Source organism: Myxocyprinus asiaticus, chromosome 27 (genome assembly GCF_019703515.2).
Source record: "Myxocyprinus asiaticus isolate MX2 ecotype Aquarium Trade chromosome 27, UBuf_Myxa_2, whole genome shotgun sequence".
Taxonomy (NCBI): Eukaryota; Metazoa; Chordata; class Actinopteri; order Cypriniformes; family Catostomidae; genus Myxocyprinus; species Myxocyprinus asiaticus.
In genome coordinates, this window is record NC_059370.1 from 8,207,934 (window position 1) to 8,227,839 (window position 19,906).

At 37.6% G+C, this 19,906-nt stretch overlaps 1 protein-coding gene across 1 annotated transcript in view; it reads left to right on the forward strand.

The window, feature by feature from the left end:
• The first annotated feature begins 538 nt into the window (after window positions 1-538).
• Window positions 539-19,906, forward strand: part of LOC127418026 (trafficking protein particle complex subunit 11-like) — a 47,063-nt gene continuing 27,695 nt past the window's right edge. The window contains exons 1-17 of the mRNA XM_051658341.1: window positions 539-651; window positions 837-1,058; window positions 1,425-1,594; window positions 2,340-2,410; window positions 2,506-2,620; window positions 6,572-6,671; window positions 7,406-7,479; window positions 7,572-7,668; window positions 9,454-9,587; window positions 10,154-10,301; window positions 10,393-10,486; window positions 12,810-12,889; window positions 13,309-13,387; window positions 13,530-13,584; window positions 13,697-13,842; window positions 13,932-13,993; window positions 18,112-18,244. Coding sequence (XP_051514301.1) covers window positions 855-1,058; window positions 1,425-1,594; window positions 2,340-2,410; window positions 2,506-2,620; window positions 6,572-6,671; window positions 7,406-7,479; window positions 7,572-7,668; window positions 9,454-9,587; window positions 10,154-10,301; window positions 10,393-10,486; window positions 12,810-12,889; window positions 13,309-13,387; window positions 13,530-13,584; window positions 13,697-13,842; window positions 13,932-13,993; window positions 18,112-18,244 — 1,762 coding nt within the window. The 5' untranslated portion in view covers window positions 539-651; window positions 837-854. The remainder of the gene's footprint in view (window positions 652-836; window positions 1,059-1,424; window positions 1,595-2,339; window positions 2,411-2,505; window positions 2,621-6,571; window positions 6,672-7,405; window positions 7,480-7,571; window positions 7,669-9,453; window positions 9,588-10,153; window positions 10,302-10,392; window positions 10,487-12,809; window positions 12,890-13,308; window positions 13,388-13,529; window positions 13,585-13,696; window positions 13,843-13,931; window positions 13,994-18,111; window positions 18,245-19,906) is intronic.

The window sequence follows — 19,906 nt, forward strand, 5'->3', positions numbered from 1 at the left end:
TTCACTTCCATTGTACTGTAAGTACAACAATATGATCAAAAATATGATTTGATGCTGATGTAATAACCTTACTGATTTGATTTGGAATTTACTGTAAATTGTTTAAACTGAAATACACTCAAATATTGCCCCATAGTAAAAAAAAAAAAAAAAAAAAAAAAAAAACTTAATTTCTGACCCTGATCTAAACCAATGTACGTTTGAACAAGCCAATACATAGTTGAACAAACTGATGATTATGCCAGCACACCAGTATTTAAGCACTTCAACACTTCTGCAATTCTGTATGCACAGTAGCGAATCAAAATGTTAAACCATGATCATATGTTTGTAAATACATTCTATACTCTCTCCCTCACTTTTCGGTCCATCTATATTATCCTGTAAAAAAAAAAAAAAAAAAAAAAAAGTAAGCAAATAAATAAATAAATAAATAACTAAACAAATGCATTTGCCATTTAACCGTGAGGGTCGCATGAGTTCAGCAGGTGGCAGTAAAGAGGCGCTTCCACTCTCAAATGAGCCGACAAGGCGCTGAAGAAGAGGCAGTCACGTGTCATGATGAAGGTGGGGTTTCAATTATAAACAAGAGCTGCACATTAATGTAGGCCAAACCCCTGAAAACCGTGCAAAAAGAACTCGAATCTAAAGGTAAATACCATTAGCTGTGTGTGTGTGTGAGAAAAATAAGTGTTAATGTAATTTCAGCAATTGTATGTCTCATATAACCATTATATCTGCCAATCTACTTTCTAGATTGGTGTTTGCCATTGCAAACCCCGCATTCACAGTTTGTTCATTGTAAAATTTAGATTTGTGATGTACTTGGTTGTCAGGTGCTGTTCACCGGCGTCATGAGTCCAGCACAGTGGGATCTTCCTCCAGAGCTGTGCTGCCGGCCCATGGCCTTTGTGGCTCTGACAGGTCTGGACGTGACTTATAATGCCATCCACAGAGCCATATGGGATGCCTTCTGTGCCAACCGGCGGGCTGACAGAGTGCCCATCTCTTTCAAAGTTTTGCCAGGAGACCATGAGTATCCAAAGTGCAGGACCAAGGTGAAACAAAAGCTTATTAATGAACACTACAAATATCTAAAGGGTTATGCAGTTGCTTTGAGATGCTTTATGCCTCTGGGTCTTACTGTACATCAAAATTAAAGCAATGTTCCAGGTTCAATAAAAGTTCAACTTAATGAACAGCATTAGTGGCATAATGTTGATTTCAACAAAAGAGTTTAGTAAGCAATTTTCTCGCACTAAATTGGAATTGGAGTGTGCACATCAAGGAACCCTTAAAAACATGAAAACATGAACATTTAGCCCATTTGAATTAAATTCTTGAATTGCCTTAATTCTTCTTACTCTGCTGTTGTGCGACTGTGTTGACTTAGGATCTCTAACATTGTTCTCTTTTCATGTCAGAGAACATCGTATGAGTGGTACATCCCTAAAGGGATTCTGAAGACAGGCTGGATGAACAAACATCTCAACCTGGTGCCCGCACTGGTCGTGCTGTTTTATGAGTTGGACTGGGACGATCCGCAATGGAAGGAAAAGCAGTCGGAATGTGCAACCAAAGTGGAAATCATCAGGTACAGTTTATATAAATGGGCTTTGAGTATTTGTTGTGGAGATGTACACTTAAAGGACTAGATGCTATGATTTAAAGAAATAGTTCACCCAAAAATGAAAATTCTCTCATCATTTACTCACCCTCATGCCATCCCAGATGTGTATGACTTTCTTTTAGCAGAACATAAAATGAAGATTTTTAGAAGAATATTTCAGCTCCTATAAATTCTCCTCCCTGCCCTGTAGGTGGCGGTATGCACAAAGAATGCAAATCGCCAAAAACAAAAGAAGAATGTGAAAGTGAAAGTGGAGATTTATATTAAAACATTTCTCACCCACACCTATAATATCTCTTCAGAAGACATGGATTTAACCACTGGAGTCATATGGCTTATTCTATGTTGGCTTTATGTGCTTTTTGGAGCTTCAAAGTTCTGGTCACCATTCACTTGCATTGTGAGGACCAACAGAGCTGAGATATTCTTCTAAAAATCTTCATTTGTGTTCATTCGCATATTTTGGCATTTAAAACGTATGTGCTTCACACAGAAACAGAAATACTGCATATCAACTATAAAATTTTGATATTCAATTCTCAATAGTAAAAAGATAAAAATGAAATAATTATTAACTAATTTTAACTGCCAAAATGTAAGCTGTGTCCCACATTTTGAATATATAAAGAAATCAATAAAAACATATGGGACAAATCAAAACAATTTTATCTTTGTTTGTTGTTTGCTAATATTTATTTTTTCCTCACAGAACAAGTTTACAAGGAAGAAACACGAAGGTCGCTGTGGTTTTGATTCAGAAGAAGACTCCTCTTCCACCAGGTATCACACAAAGTGAAATCATTGTTTCAGTCACTCCGGTCCGATATCTGTGTCAGGTAGATGTTGCTGAGTAACGCTGTGCTTGTTTGTCTCAGGTGAAGATCTAGTGGCATCCGAGAGAGCTTCTACTCTGTGTGGTGCCTGTGATCTTTCTGGGAAGTCCCTGTTTGTTCTGCCCCATACTGACCACCTGGTGGGATACATCATTAGGTTAGTCAAGTAATTAATTTATTTATGTGCTCATAAAAATGCCAAAAGTCGAAACCATCTGACGTACAAATGTCATTCTGTAAACATTCAGTGCACAAATTAAGACCACGTTATTAGTGGTCGACCGATATATCGCCGAGGCCAGTAAATCGGCTGATATTCTGACTTTTTTCATTATCAGCATCGGTCGATACATTTTCCTGTTTGGCCAATTTGTTTCTCGAGGCCGCCGAGAATTGCCTGCTTCCATATGATGCGACTGAGACATGTAAAGGACAAGTCACGGTTCGTTTTGTTGTTACATGCTATCGTGTTACTATAGTAATAGGCCGGTGTGCAACACAGTCTCATTTAAACGGTCTGCATATCAGAGCTGAGATGTTTGAGCTCATAATGTTAAAGTATTCTCCCTCTCTCTCCTCAACAGTTCACTGTAACTTTTAACTGCCTTGTCTAATGAGAAAAAGGCAAATATCAATCAAACTAATATCATATACTGTCTGCAAATATGCGCATATCTCGTTTAAACAGATGTAATAAACTAACCTCACACAACTTCAGCAGATCCAGCATCCTGTGGAGCGCTCATAAATTTTCCTCTGAAGCACGTATTCTAACAGTCTCTCCTAAACAGTTCCCTGTAACTTTTCTAATGATAAAAGCCAAATAACAATAAAACTTTTATTATATACTGTTTGCAAATATGCAGATATCTCATTTAAACAGATGTCATTCACGAACCTCATGAAAATCCAGCATTTTCTTCCCAATGAGCGCTCATCTAATTATCTTCCTCTGAAGTGCGTATTCTATCAGCCAGAATCAAAACTTCAGGATCAAAAGTTCCGGGACGGTCACTCCATGTCAATCCAAGCAGGCGATTCAGGCTGTTTAAATGGTCAGGAGATTGAGTCTTGTGGTGGATCCGCACGAGCGCGTGTGTGCAACTTCAAGGCTGCGTCCGAAACCAGGAAAATGCTGCCGCCGGAAGCTGTATTCGTAGGTACGATGAAAATAAGGTGCTTTTCAAACTGTTCGGAAACCAGTTTCCAGAGTTCCATTCATTCAAAACAGATGTCAGTTAAGCCATTAACTGATTAGGCAGCAAGTCAGCTGCCTGTGTTTTCGGATGCAGCCCAAGGTAAAAGCGCTTCACGTGTGCTATAAGTAAATGTCTTATTCACTATGCAATGTATGTACAATTGGTATATTTTTTTGAGTAAATGCGATTGCTAACGTGGACATGCCATCCATGGTTGCTGGACTACTGTGTGTACTGTTATTTCCTTCTTCCTAATATATTTCAATTTCTTCATGTGCAAATAAATTACTAAAATTCAGAAATCTGAAGAAACTGTTATCTACCATTTAAAATGCAATATTATTGTTTTGTTTTGTGTGAAATTGAGTAAATATAAGAGTTTTATTTATATATATATATATAATGTATTTTAGCAATTTTATGTTTGTTATTTACTATATTAAATTGTGATATATCGGCATTGTATCAGCCTATCGGCCACCCTGCTCTCTGGATGTTGGCATCAGCATCGGCCATTAAAAAACCCATATCGGTCGACCACTACACGTTATGTCCTAGTGTGATTATTAAACCACAAAGGCTGTGATTTAATTAGATAAATTTATAGTTTGCATGTGCTGCGTGCTTCATGTGTGAGCGCTTGTGAATGTGTGGAGCGGGTGTTGTTCTGACACTAGCTGCTTATACCTTTTGCTACTCCTCATACATGGAAAACACCATCATGAGCATTGCACGCTCTGTTTGTAGCAGATGACAATGAGCAAAGCGATTAATTCAATTTGTAGCATGAGGCACATACAGACTATGTATTTATTTAATTAAATAGCAGCCTTTTGCGGTTTAATAATCACATTGGGTCACGAAGTGAGAAGCTACCCTAAAATAAACACAGAAACACTCCAAAATAAAAGCTTGTGTCAAAATAAAAGCTCAATTTTAATGGAAAAAAGTATGACAGAAACATTTCACTTCTTTATAGTTATGTAATATTCACAGTAATACTGCTACTACTACTACTACTACTACTTATAAATCAATCGTAACTGTATTACATTTGAGCAACATTTCACATCTGTGATGCTCTTTTATTTGCCCAAAATTAACTCACATGTTTTATTTTGGATTGCGCTGTGAGGTTCTCTATAAAAGTACTTAATTTGATAAAAATAATACATTATTATGTTGAAAATTAATTGTTCAATTTTAATTTGATTAAAGTTTGATTTATTTATTTAGACACCATTTTAATGATAAAATTGAAATAAACTGTTGATGTAGAATTCAGATAAAATAAAACAAAACGGGTGTCCGTATCGGCGAGTACCAAAAAGGAAGTATCGGTACTTGTTCTTGTTCCTAACAAAATGGTATCGGGACATTATGAATTATAGGCAAATATTTCAAAACAGTTTAGAACAAATAAATGGAAGCCAAAAGGAAAAACAATGCGTAGGTAAATAAGAAATTCAAAAATATAAGTTCAAACGAAGAAATACAAATGCACAATTAAAGACCTTAATTACACCTCAAACTGAAATAAAATCTAGAAAGATTCTAAAAATACAAAACAAAAACCAAATGTGGAAATTTAGAGAAAAAAAAAATCAGTTCTTTTCCATACAGTGACAGTTCACAGTGACTAAGATCGGAGACCGATTCTTCTAAAATGTCCACTTTTGTGTTCCACTGAAAAAAATAACAACGGCATACAAGTTTGGAACAACGTGAGGGTGACAAAATTACAGCGTTTTCCTTTTTGGATGAATTATTTCTTTAAAGTACATCATGAAAAAAAAAAAATGTTTTTAGGTCCTTTCCAAAAAAAGGCCTTAATATTTTGCTGTTGTACAGTATATGAGACACTCTGAAATCTCTGAAATTACAGCATTGGGAGGAGTCTTGTAAATCACATACAGCATTCTTGCTATTTTTCATGCTGATTTTGCTACAGCTACAGTTATAATGATAAACTGTAGTTACAGTTTTCTTTTTTGTTTTTTAAACTTAATGGAACAAATGTTTGGTCACTGATGCATACATAAATTGCATTAATGGGAATACATGTCAGATCATACAGTAATGGTTCAGTTAACATCACATGAAGTAAACACAATCCATTTTTCCCAGTATCGCAAATATTTATCCATCTGTTGATTCAGTGATAAAGTCATTCTCTCCGTGCTTTGAACGTTGGTCACAATATCCATCCAGTCAGTCTTTGTTGGAGGCTCAGTCTGTAACCATTTTCGTGTTACAGCTTTCTTGCTGGCGGCTAATAGCACCTTCAGCAGATATTTGTCTTTCACCAACAAGTGGGCTGCTATGTTGCCCAAATAGATTGTGGAGAAAGAGCAATTCCTTCACCAAAAATGGTATGTATTACTTGTATTATCTCCTGCCAATATGACCGAATGGCCTGGCAGCTCCAAAATACATGGAAATGATTTGCCAGCTGTTCCCTACATTTCCTCCAGCATAAACCCATTCCCGTCTTGCCCGTCTGAACAGATTTTAACTTGGAATTCTCTCCAGAGGCCCGAGCTACTAGAGGTAGACTGTACAGAACACATATTCAACCAGTCTTCCTCCGATATAGATAGTCCAGATTCTTTCTCCCATTTTAACCTCGCCTTATTGTTGAATGTTTTTTAGTGGATTGGATAGTTGAGTATAGTTTTGAAACCAGTTTCCTATTATCCTTGTTTTTATACATGTCAATAAATATATAAATTAAATTGGTATCGCAATTCCCTATAGGTCTTATCTCATTATTAAAATAAGTCCTGGTTTGTAAATACCTGAAAAAAATCAAATTTTTCAAGGCTATATATTTCCGAAAGTTTCTGAAAGCCATCTAATTCTCCCCTTGATGAAATTGAACACAGTTTTGTGTTTTTGTGTGTCTGCAGATTGGAGAACGCTTTCTACGAACATGCACAGACCTACTATTATAATGAGATCCGGCGAGTGAAATCTCACAAGGAGTTCCTCAACAAAACTACACACCAGGTAATCGGGAGCTCATTCTAGACATAAGCTTAAAACCTGAATTTTTGATCACGCTCAGTGTCCTGACCATATGCAATGTACTAAAACGACAAGCTTTAGGTTTTGTCATAAACAACCACTACAAGCGACAGGACATTTTGCCCATCACTGGGTAGCCCCGCTCTACATTATTGAGAGCGTGTCACGTTGTGCTGGAGTTTCGATTTCAGTGTGGACAGACACACTGCTTGTGTGTATCACGTCTTATTAACTTGCATAATAAAGCATTAAACCTAACAAAACGACAGCGAATAAGAGTTCGGACTGGATGACCTTCATAATTTGTGCGAGTATGATGTTTATAGTGAAACTTGCAGCCTTTTTAAATAGTGTATAAATCCAAGAAGAACGTTCGAGAATTGCACTTAATCTACACCACTAGTGTGAAATTGAACAACACTGCTATTAAGCACATTTAAGAGGCAGCAGTCAATGAAATTTGTATTGTGAATGCACATTTTTCTTGTTTCATTTTGCTCTAAGGGATTTCATCAGCCTGATACTGATCTTGTGTAGAGCAAAACTTGCTTTCAAGAATCAGCCTGAATAACAATGATTTCTAAAAATCATAATTGGAAAAGTTATGGAAATTCCTTGTATAAAAAATTATGTGAGCACTAAGTGTTGTGTTTATATGAGTCATATGTTCATCTAACAGTGTTAAACAGTCCAACTCTCACCTGCTGTCATTCCAGCTGCTGTTTGTCAGGCACCAGTTTAAGATGGGTTTCTTCAGTGAACTAAAGCAGGACACTCAAAATGCCCTCAAGTAAGCACTTTGAACAGAAATTTGCTTGCTTATATAAATCAGTGATTTCCATGAACTTATAAGAACCCTCACAACTGTGCTCCTTTGAACAGATATTACAGGACTGCTTACAGCCTCGTCCATGAACTCCGAGCACATGAGACAAACATGCTTGAGATCAAGACCATGGCTGGATTCATCAACTACAAGGTTTGGATGTGAACTAGATTTTTACATCTTCTTTCGGATAGAGGTAGACCGATATATCGGTTTTACCGATTAATCGGTGCCGATAATTGTTCTTTGGAACTGTCAGTTATCTGCAAAAATCTATCCTATAGTTGCTGATAGCTTTTTCCTTTATTTTTAATATTATTATTATTCATCCTTGTTCCTCTGTGGCCACCGCTGGATGATGCTACAGTTCAACTTGATATCTTGTGAATAATAATAAACCTTATTCCTCATTAAACTTCATCTGGTGAAATATATGTATACACAACTCTTCATCTTGCAAATATATAGGCTGTAAAAAAAAAATCTTAATTTGGTAAATACTTAAAGGAATATTTGCAGTTCAGTACAAGTTGAGCTCAGTCAACAGCATTTGTGGCATAATATTGATTACCACAAAAATTAATTTGGACTTGCCCCTCCTTTTCTTTAAAAAAGCAAAAATCTGAGTTATAGTGAGGCACTTACAATGGACGTGAATGCGGCCAATCTGTAAACATTAAAATACTCACTGTTTCAAAATGTTTTGTAGTAATCAACATTATGCCACAAATGCTGTCGATTGAGCTTAACTTGTATTGAACTCTGAATATTAATTTAAATATAGAAGATTGTAACTGAGTCTCACTCATTTCAAAATAAGAGTCTCTGGTGTGTTTCGGGCTTGTTTATAGTTAAAAGTCCCACTGTATTTATATTTTCTGGTTATTCTTGTGATTTTGTTTGAATAATAATCCGCATCTGTTTTTTTTTGTTTGTTTGTATTTTCCATTTTGGACTCTGGTAGCCTCTGTGTCTGCGCCAGTCACTGCAAGGAAATGTTTTTTTTGTTTGTTTTTTTACATTCTAGAAATCGATTTTTAAAAACTATCGGCCGATTAATCGGTTATCAGCTTTTTCCACCATCTAAGGAATCATATTGGTAAAATCCACATCCAATGTGTAGCTTGCAGTTTGGGAAGCTTCAGATACAAAGTAACCATCCCAACACTGTTAGTTTGACAGCACAGCCCCAGCATCAAATAGTGATGCTTGCAGGTAAAGACGCTGGCTACCACCCCTGGAGTTCGCTAGTTCGATTTTCAGGGCGTGCTGAGTGACTCCAGCCAAGTCTCCTAAGCAACCAAATTGGCCTGGTTGCTAGGGAGGGTAGAGTCACATGGGGTAACCTCCTCGTGGTCGCTATAATGTGGTTTGTTCTCAGTGGGGCGTGTGGTGAGTTGGGCGTGGTTGCCGCGGTGGATGACGTGAAGCCTCCACACGCGCTATGTCTCCGTGGCAACGCGCTCAACAAGCCACGTGATAAGATGCACGGGTTGACTGTCTCAGACATGGAGGCAACTGGGATTCGTCCTCCGCCACCCGGATTGAGGCGAATCACTACACGACCACGAGGACTTAAAAGCACATTAGGAATTGGGCATTCCAAATTGGGAGAAAAAGGGGAAAAATCCAAAAAAATTAAAACAAATAACAAATACTGTGATGCTTGCAGGTACGCTGCTGTGCTGTTTAAATTTGACATTTTTAAAAATAAAAATAGTGACGCTCGCCTCAGCTAATGAATGGCTGTGTCTCAAAACCTAGTGAGCTTCCTACGGCTTTAGACACAACCAGTTTGAGGTGTCACAAAAAGCTGTATACATCACACAGGAAACAGGCCTGAGTTTATTTCCTGTTGTCATTCTCTTGTAAATAGCACAGTCATGTTCAGTTGCATTGTGTTCAGAGTGGATTTCTAACAGTGGGCTTCTCTTGCAGATCTGCAGACTGTGCTTTCAGCATAACACCCCCCTGGACGCCATCGCTCAGTTCCGTAAACACATCGACCTGTGTAAGAAGAAGATCGGTAGCGCTGAGCTGGCCTTTGAACACACCGCCTGGATGTCCAAACAGTAAGATTGAATGCTGCCATATGTGCTCCTGATCTTTGTGGCCATTTTAACTGTGTTACATTTTTTTTGATGGATATAATCAATCGTAAAAATGTCCTTTCTGGCAAATCTAAGGTTTTAGTTAATGTTCAGTACTCATATGGATACCATGTGCTTCTGGGTAGTAAAGTCTTGCCAATTGTGTAGACGTGAATAACTATGTATAATGTATGGTATCTTAAGACAAAGATATCAACACATCAAGGGCCTCATTGCATAATGTTGGCAGCGTATGTTGCTCAACCCAACTGTCAGTCTTGAGTTAAAGTCTCAAGCGGTCCAGTCTTTAAATTTCCCCCCAGTAATGAATGTTTAATTTAATTGATTCATTGACAGACACTTGAGTCACACTGAAAAGTGTATGAATATATTTGCATTAGATAACAAAATGTTAAATCAAGTGCCATGGAAAGATGGCGCAAGTGCACTTATTCAAAAACAAATTCAGATTGTAAAACCAATAATATACTGTTCAGAATGAAGATAGTTAGTGAACATGTTCATGTTCACTTGACCTCTCACTTTAGGTTTCAGTCATTTGGTGATTTGTTTGATGAGGCCATTAAACTGGGCCTCACAGCAATCCAGACCCAGAACCCAGGCTTCTACTACCAGCAGGCTGCATACTATGCACAGGAGCGCAAACAGCAAGCGGGACAGCTCTGCAGTCACGAGGTGCTGCTACTCACTATCCAATTTATCGGGAATGTTATCTGCTCTAATTTGAGAGTGTGATGTGTAATCTCCTACTGTTCCTGATCCACAGGTAGGTGTGGGCTATCCTGCACCTGACCCACTGGAGACCCCCACCGGAGCTCTGGACTTCTATGGACAGAGAGCCTGGAGACAGGGACATCAGAGTGAGTGATCACCCTCTCCGCTATAATCTATCTGTATCTTTGAGTGAATCTCACAAAATCTGTCAAAAACTATTTTGAAATTTAAAAAAAGAAAATGAAGCCTATCTTAGGACCATTAAAATGTTTTAAGGAATGTTCTGGGTTCTATACAAGTTAAACTTAATCGACAGTATTTGTGGCATAAAGTGCTACATAATAAACTTGCCTTGCTAAACACAATGGTAATTCAAAGTGCTTTGGGGGGTATTTACACTTGGCCACTTGAAAAGACCGGGTGTAAATGCCCTCCGAAACGCATTCAAGACGGATTGCAATCTGATCACTTCAGGAGGTGGTTTGAGATGCATTCCAGATGAAACTGGTCAAGTGTAAATGCATCTGGCTGTTCAAGATGCATATGTTAACTTTACTCCACCCAAACAGTGCTACGTCAGCATGAGGAAAACGTGAAATATAATTGCTGCTACCGAGTATTCGCATAGGGTTCGCGTTGCACAGTAAATAACAACAAATTAAGACACGGATGAATGTTGTAGGAAAGGCCGAATTTTTTTTTCTTCATTTATTTGATGTAGATCGCTGAAGAAACTGAAACTAAACACTGGGAATGAGTGCAGCTGACGCGCATGACACATCTTGCCTACGAGAAGCCCAGAGGGGGGAAATACACAGCCCGCACACAAACAGAAACACATGCGCACTGTTCAAAGTCACTTGGAATCAAATAATAAATCACATCTTTTTTTTATTATTATCCCCTTTTCTCCCAATTTGGAATGCCCAATTCCCACTACTTAGTAGGTCCTCATGGTGGCGCGGTTACTCACCTCAATCCGAGTGGCGGAGGACGAATTTCAGTTGCCTCTGCTTCTGAGACCGTCAATTCGAGCATCTTAACACGTGGCTCATTGTGCATGACACCGCAGAGACTCTCGGCATGTGGAGCCTCATGCTACTCTCCACGATCCACACACAACTTACCACGTGCCCCATTGAGAGTGAGAACCACTAATTGCGACAATGAGGAGATTACCCTATGTGACTCTACCCTCCCTAGCAACCGGGCCAATTTGGTTGCTTAGGAGACCTGGCTGGAGTCACTCAGAACGCCCTGGATTCGAACTGCAGGGGTAGTAGTCAGTGTCAGTACTCGCTGAGCTAACCAGGCCCCTAATAAATCACATCTTTTAAATTTTCTGCCCGGCATTAGCATAATCACGGAAGTGAACTCCGTGTTATTTGCATATAGCACAAGAATTGAAGATCGGATTTATATCCGTTTAGCAGAGACACATTGATATGTAAATGGGCCCTTACATAAAAATGATAAAGAAAATACAAGAAACATACAAATCTATTTTAAAACCAGTAGGAAACAGAAATGAGAATAAAAAGCAATGAAATAAATATAAAAAAAACATTTTCGACTTGTTCCCAGTTTATTTTAAAAAAGCAAAAATTGCAGTTACAGTGAGGCATTTACAATGGAAGTGAAGGAGTAATAAATGTTAAAATAAATAAAGTTTCAAAAGTATAGCCACAAGATGTAAACATTATACCTGTTAACATTATTTTAGTATGATAAAATCAGGGATTTTTTGGCGTTACGGCATTTACCAGATTACATTACACATTCGGTTACATTGTCATGACAACAAAGTTGTAAAATTGGACATAATTTTACACAAATAAGGTTAATAAGCGATTTTATCACACTAAAATCATGTTAACATGTATAATGCGTACTTCAATTGGCTATAATTTTGAAACAGTGATTATTTTAATGTTTATGGGCTGCTCCATTCACTTCCATTGTAACTTCCCTACCCTGTTTTTTGCTTTTTTATATGTAAATAAACAAGGGAAGAGAAATAATTTTTTGTGGTAATCAAAATTATGCCACAAATGCTGACGATTGAGCTCAACTTGCATTGCACACGGAAAATTCCTTAAAACACATCCTTTCCAGTTCTCATCTCTGTAATGTGCAAAAAAATTATAATATGTACAGCTATAAAGAAAAAATACTACTAGAATGAGAATAATATGAATAAAAAAAAAAACTTAAAAGTTAAATATCAGAAAGCATAATGGTAATTAAATTAGATTTTTTTTTTTTTTATAGAATATATATTTGTGTGTATTTTGTTTAGCTTTTTTCCTTTAGGTGAAGTATGACCCAGGCATATGAATTATTTATCATAATAATGCCATAAAAACTGTTGTCATCATGTACAACAACAACAACAAAAGACTTGTGAGCTTACAGTCTAACCCAAGGGTTATGAAGTTTTGTTTTGACCCAGTGACCTTTAACCCTTAGGCATCGATCCTCCTGACCCTGAAAAAGAGAAACAAGGCATCCTTGCTCTTCAAGTAAAAGAGAGAGACGTGCTTCATTCGGTGGGACATTTTCTTTTACTGAACGTACTGTTGCTCTTGAATAGCAGTTAAATTACTAGTCAAAAATCTGAACACACTGGACTGAATTGTTGAATGTTTCTCATGTTCTTAGAAACTTTTTGATCTAAAGGTCTATGCTTAAATGCTCGAAAAACGTTTTGTAGAAAAATATAGATTGTGCATACATGTGAACTGCTTGTCAAATCAGATAAGAGCACAGAAACTAACTGTTGTATAATATCGTTGCTGTAATTGGTGCTATTTCATAGCTTTGACTTCACTATTATTCTAAAATATGAAAAGTAGTAATGAAGAATGAGTTTAAGAATGAGTTGTGACTGGTAGTGTATGTTACATTTCAAAGTTGAAAATCTGCAGTATTTCTCTCCTAATGGTTGTGTGTGTATTTGTCCTGTCAGGAGCTGATCATTACTCTCCTCAGTAATGCTGTTGCCCAGTTTAAGAAGTACAAGTGTCCTCGAATGAAGAGCCATCTCAGTCAGTGATACACACTTGATTTGTACTCCTTTATTTGATTGTGTAGTAAAACTAGAAATATACAATTCAGTGCTGATCAGCTCTGGAATATGATTAGGTAAGTTGTGTCTGACATTTTTGCAATCTCTCTCTGTTTTTGCAGTGGTTCAGATGGGAGAAGAATATTATCATGCAAAAGACTACACCAAAGCATTAAAGTGAGTTGAATTCAGGAAACCACTAGAGCTGTGCCTATGTCTGTCTTAAATGGCTTGTAGCTATAGTCTTAATATGAGCTGTTAGATATAAGTGTGTGTGTGTGTTTTCTAGACTGTTGGATTATGTGATGTGTGACTATCGTACGGAGCGCTGGTGGTCTCTGCTCACGTCAATCCTGGGTACGGCTCTGAAGTGCTCTTACCTCATGGGTCAGGTGAAGGATTACATCACCTATTCCATGGAACTGGTGGGCAGAGGTACACGAACACACTGTATTGATCCATACTCTCCACTACTCACCAAATGCAGTAGTGGCTCTGGTTAACGTGTGTTTGTGTGTTTTTAGCTTCTATCCTTCCTGAAGAGCAGAAGTCCAGGATCGAGAAGAATCTAATTAAAGTGCTCATGGTTTGTATAGAAATATATTTCATGATCATAACAAATAATTAGTAGGGATGGGCGATGTAGCTGAAAAAAAACTGTATATCTCAATGTTTTTCAACCCTTTATTGAAATTTGATGTACATCTTGATATTTATGTAAATCAAATCATCAACCAAATAGCCATTGTTGCCAAGTGGATTCAAAATGTTTAAAGCAAGAAGTAAAATTTATATATAATCAAGGAATGTTTTCGATGCTGCTATTCACTAAAAGAACACAAAAAATAATATGCAATAATTTTACTTATATGTAACAAATAGAGCTGTCGATTTAGCACGTTAATTCAGTGCAATTAATTATACAAAAAATAATGTGGTAAAACAAATTGCACAATTAATCATGTCCCCGGATCATAATAAGGAATATTCCTACGATCGGAGCAATTCAAGCTTGAAGTACCAGCTGTTTTCTCCAGGGGGCAGTAAGCGAAACTCCGGCTGTAATGGCAATGCGCAGCGTATGCAGAGAACAAACTATGCTTACACCGACAGCAGACAGCACAAGATGAGAACACGTTCTTGCATTGAAACTAGTGGTCGACCGATATATCGCCGAGGCCAATAAATCGGCGGATATTGTGCCTTTTTAAATTATCGGCAACGGGCAATACATTTTCCCATTTGGCCGATTTATTTATTTATTTTATTTTATTTCTTTTTTTAGGCCGCCGAAAATCGCCTTTTTGCATGTGAAGCAACTGAGACTTGTAAACAAACAGTCACTGTTCCTTTTGTTGTTATGTGCTATCGTGTTACTATAATAATAGACCTGTTTGCAACACAGTCTTATTTAAACGGTCTGCAGAAGACACGTTTGAGCTCATAAAATTTTTAAAGTGCTCGCCTGTTACATTCTCCCTCTCTCTCCTCAACAGTTCCCTGTAAATTTTTAACATGTCTTGTCAAATCATAAGGCAAATATCAATAAAACTAATATCATATACCGTCTGCAAATATGCACATATCTCGTTTAAACAGATGTAATAAACCAACCTCACACAACTTCAGCAGATCCAGCATCCTGTGGAGCGCTCATTTATTTACCTCTAAAGCACGTATTCTAACAGTCTTTCTTCAACAGTTCCCTGTAACTTTTCTAATGATAAAAGGCAAATATCAATAAAACTTTTAGTATATACCGTTTGCAAATATGCAGATATCTCATTTAAACAGATGTCATTCACGAACCTCATGAAAATCCAGCATTTTCTTCCCAATGAGCGCTCATCTAATATCTTCCTCTGAAGTGCGTATTCTATCAGCCAGAATCAAAAACTTCAGGATCAGAAGTTCCTCTCATTTACAAATCAGGACGGTCACTCCATGTCAATCCAAGCAGGCGATTCAGGCCATTTAAATGGTCAGGAGATTGAGTCTTGTGGTGGATCCGCACGAGCGCGTGTGTGCAACTTCAAGGCTGCGTCCGAAACCAGGAAAATGCTGCCGCCGGAAGCTGTATACGGAGGTACGATGAAAATAAGGTGCTTTTCAAACTGTTTGGAAACCAGTTTCCAGAGTTCCATTCATTCAAATCAGATGTCAGTTAAGTCATTAACTGATTAGGCAGCAAGTCAGCTGCCTGTGTTTTCGGATGCAGCCCAAGGTAAAAGCGCTTCACGTGTGCTATAAGTAAATGTCTTATTCACTATGCACTGTATGTACAATTGATATATTTTTTTTTGAGTAAATGCGATTGCTAACGTGGACATGCCATCCATGGTTGCTGGACTACTGTGTGTACTGTTATTTCCTTCTTCCTAATATATTAACAATTTCTTCATGTGCAAATAAATCACTAAAATGCGATGACTAAACAGAAATCTGAAGAAACTGCTACAGTGCATCCGGAGAGTATTCACAGCGCTTCACTTTTTCCACATTTTGTTATGTTATAGCCTTATTGCAAAATGGATTAAATTCATTATTTTCCTCAAAATTCTACAAACAATACCCCATAATGACAACGTGAAAGAAGTTTGTTTGAAATCTTTACAAATTTATTAAAAATAAAAAACGAAACAAATCACATGTACATAAGTATTCACAGCTTTTGCCATGACACTCAAAATTGAGCTCAGGTGCATCCTGTTTCCACTGGTCATCCATGAGATGTTTCTACAACTTGATTGGAGCCCACCTGTGGTAAATTCAGTTGATTGGACATGATTTGGAAAGGCACACACCTGTCTATATAAGGTGCCACAGTTAACAGTGCATGTCAGAGCACAAACCAAGCCATGAAGTCCAAGAAATTGTCTGTTGACCTCCGAGACAGGATTGTATCGAGGCACAGATCTGGGGAAGGGTACAGAAAAATTTCTGCAGCATTGAAGGTCCCAGTGAGCACAGTGGCCTCCATCATCCGTAAATGGAAGAAGTTTGGAACCACCAGGACTCCTCCTAGAGCTGGCCGCCTGGCCAAACTGAGCGATCGGGGGAGAAGGGCCTTAGTCAGGGAGGTGACCAAGAACTCGATGGTCACTCTGACAGAGCTCCAGCGTTTCTCTGTGGAGAGAGGAGAACCTTCCAGAAGAACAACCATCTCTGCAGCACTCCACCAATCAGGCCTGTATGGTAGAGTGGCCAGACGGAAGCCACTTCTCAGTAAAAGGCACATGATAGCCCGCCTGGAGTTTGCCAAAAGGCACCTGAAGGACTCTCAGACCATGAGAAACAAAGACTGAACTCTTTGGCCTGAATGGCAAGTGTCATGTCTGGAGGAAACCAAGCACCGCTCATCACCTGGCCAATACCATCCCAACAGTGAAGCATGGTGGTGGCAGCATCATGCTGTGGGGATGTTTTTCAGCGGCAGGAACTGGGAGACAGGTCAGGATCGAGGGAAAGATGAATGCAGCAATGTACAGAGACATCCTTGATGAAAACCTGCTCCAGAGCGCTCTGGACCTCAGACTGGGGTGAAGGTTCATCTTCCAACAGGACAACGACCCTAAGCATACAGCCAAGATAACAAAGGAGTGGCTCCGGGACAATTCTGTGAATGTCCTTGAGTGGCCCAGCCAGAGCCCAGACTTGAACCCGATTGAACATCTCTGGAGAGATCTGAAAATGGCTGTGCACCGACGCTCCCCATCCAACCTGATGGAGCTTGAGAGGTCCTGCAAAGAAGAATGGGAGAAACTGCCCAAAAATAGGTGTACCAAGCTTGTAGCATCATACTCAAAACGACTTGAGGCTGTAATTGGTGCCAAAGGTGCTTCAACAAAGTATTGAGCAAAGGCTGTGAATACTTATGTACATGTGATTTTTTTTTTTTTTTTTTTTTTTTTTTTTTTTTGCACTTTTTATTTTTAATAAATTTGTAAAGATTTCAAACAAACTTCTTTCACGTTGTCATTATGGGGTATTGTTTGTAGAATTTTGAGGAAAATAATTAATTTAATCCATTTTGGAATAAGGCTGTAACATCACAAAATATGGAAAAGGTGAAGCGCTGTGAATACTTTCCGGATGCACTGTATCTACCATTTTAAAATGCAATATTATTTTGTAGTTTTGTGTGAAATTGAGTAAATATAGTGCAGATAAGGGACTTTTGGGGACATTTTTGAGTGACAAAATAAACAAATAATTGAAATGGACAGTTTGTAAATGAATCAGTAGTCCCAAGTTTCTTGCCATTTTAATGAGGTTTCAATCAGAAATGCTTTTAAAATATCTCTGTATTAATGCTCTTATACTGATACCAAATAAAAGCACATTAAAATCATTAAAGATTCATAATGTTGGTTCATTTGATATCAGGATAATAGTAAAAATATTTAATATATTACCAAGTTACATTTGTAATAAACATTCATTTGTACTTATTATAATTAAATTTTCTAGGTTTTTGTCTGATTATTTTAATGTTTGTTTGGGTATTGTTGTATTCTTCATTGGTTATTTGGTGAATAAATATAAATGCTATTTTAAAATGTTTTATTTCTTGTTTATAATTCTTATGGACCTACTGTAGATTTAAATGTTATGTTTTAGTAATGCACATAAAGCCTATTTTCCTACCAAATCAGCTTACAAAATGATGTAAAAAGATGTCCTGTTTATTTCATGCATTGTCAGAATGATGTCCCGGAGCCTGAACCGGACTGTGACCCGGTCTCAGTGAAGGCGGCCCAGTCTCTCTGGAGTGACCGCATCTCTCTGGCTGGCAACAATGAGTTCACCATTGATGTCCAGGACTATGTTCCCTTTGGTAAGCACTCATACAAGCCTCACTTCTATTAAATACATTTTTAAACTAACAGCACTTGTGATTCCAGGCATAACTTTAGCTGGCCTTAACACCGCAATATAATGCTGATCCTAAACCATTTGACATTTAGTCCTAAACAAAAGAATCTGACAAATATCTAGACAAGGAGCAAGAAATGAATCAGCCGTTTGTGCAATAGTGGATGTACTGTATATTGTAATATAAGTGTGCTAGTATACAGTAGTTAAATGTGTGGTTAGTTGTTTTGGTCTAGTGATATATTAAAGAAAAGTTCTGAGTTAAATACAAATTAAGCTCTATTGGCAGCACCAGTGACTTCCTGTCAATTTACAGAAAATCGTTCCATCAGAGTGTAAAATCCAGAAAATAGCTTACAGTGGAAATCTATAGGGTAAGGCATTGCTCCAGGATAAATGTAAAAACAAACACTGTTATACATAGTGAGACAAGTTTGATAAAACTGTGTACTAAACTTGTGTATGCAAAGGTATATCTATCAGTATTGAGACCTGCGAACCGGTTCTTATTTGGAAATGATCCCATTTAAAAAAAAAAATTAAAAAAAAATTTGAGAACTGTATCATTTTCATGGTTCCTGAAGGTGAATTTTTCCAGAAAGACTCTTATGAGCCAGTTCTTTTGAATCTGCAAAAAACACAGTGTGACCAGTGTAATCAGACTCCTGAACAAATGACTCTTATGAAACGATTCTTTTGAATCTACAGTGTGACCAGTGTACTCCTCTGACTTAAAATGGGCAGTTACTGACTGGTTGTTCGGATGACAATGTGTAGTTAAAGATAGACCTACACATGAGTTTTGTTGCAATCACTTTTGAGGAAGAAATATTTGGAAAATAAGAAATGCAATTTTAATTTGTCCTAACTATATATCAAATACAAATTGTGAAACAAAATGGTTTTTTTTTTTCATTCATTCATTTTTCTTAAAGGGACAGTTCACCCAAAAATGAAAGTTCTCTCATCATTTACTCACCCTCATGCCATCCCAGATGTGTTTGCCTTTCTTTCTTCTGATGAACACAAATTAAGATTTTTAGAAGATAATTTCAGCTCTGTTGGTCCTCACAATGCAAGTGAATGGTGACCTGAACTCAGAAGGTCAAAAAAGCATATAAAAGCAGCATAATAGTAATCCATAAGACTCCAGTGGTTTAATCCATGTCTTCAGAAGCAATATGATAGTTGTGGGTGAGAAACAGATCAATATTTAAGTCCTTTTTTGCTATAAATCTCCATCTTTGACCAGCCCCAACCAGTAGATGGCTGAATGTGAAAGTGAAAGTGTAGATTTTTAGTAAAAAAAGGACTTCAATATTGATCTGTTTCTCATCCACACCTGTCATATCACTTCAGAAGATATGGATTAAACCACTGGAGTCTAATGAATTATTGTATTCTGCCTTTATGTCCCTTTTAGAACTTCAAAGTTCTGGCCACCATTCACTTGCATTGTATGGACCAACAGAGTTGAAATATTCTTCTAAAAATCTTCATTTGTGTTCTGCAGAAGAAAGAAAGGCAAACACATCTGGGATGGCATGAGGGTGAATAAATGATGAGAGAACTTTCATTTTTGGGTGAACTATCCCTTTAATAAAAATTTTGTATTTGATATATA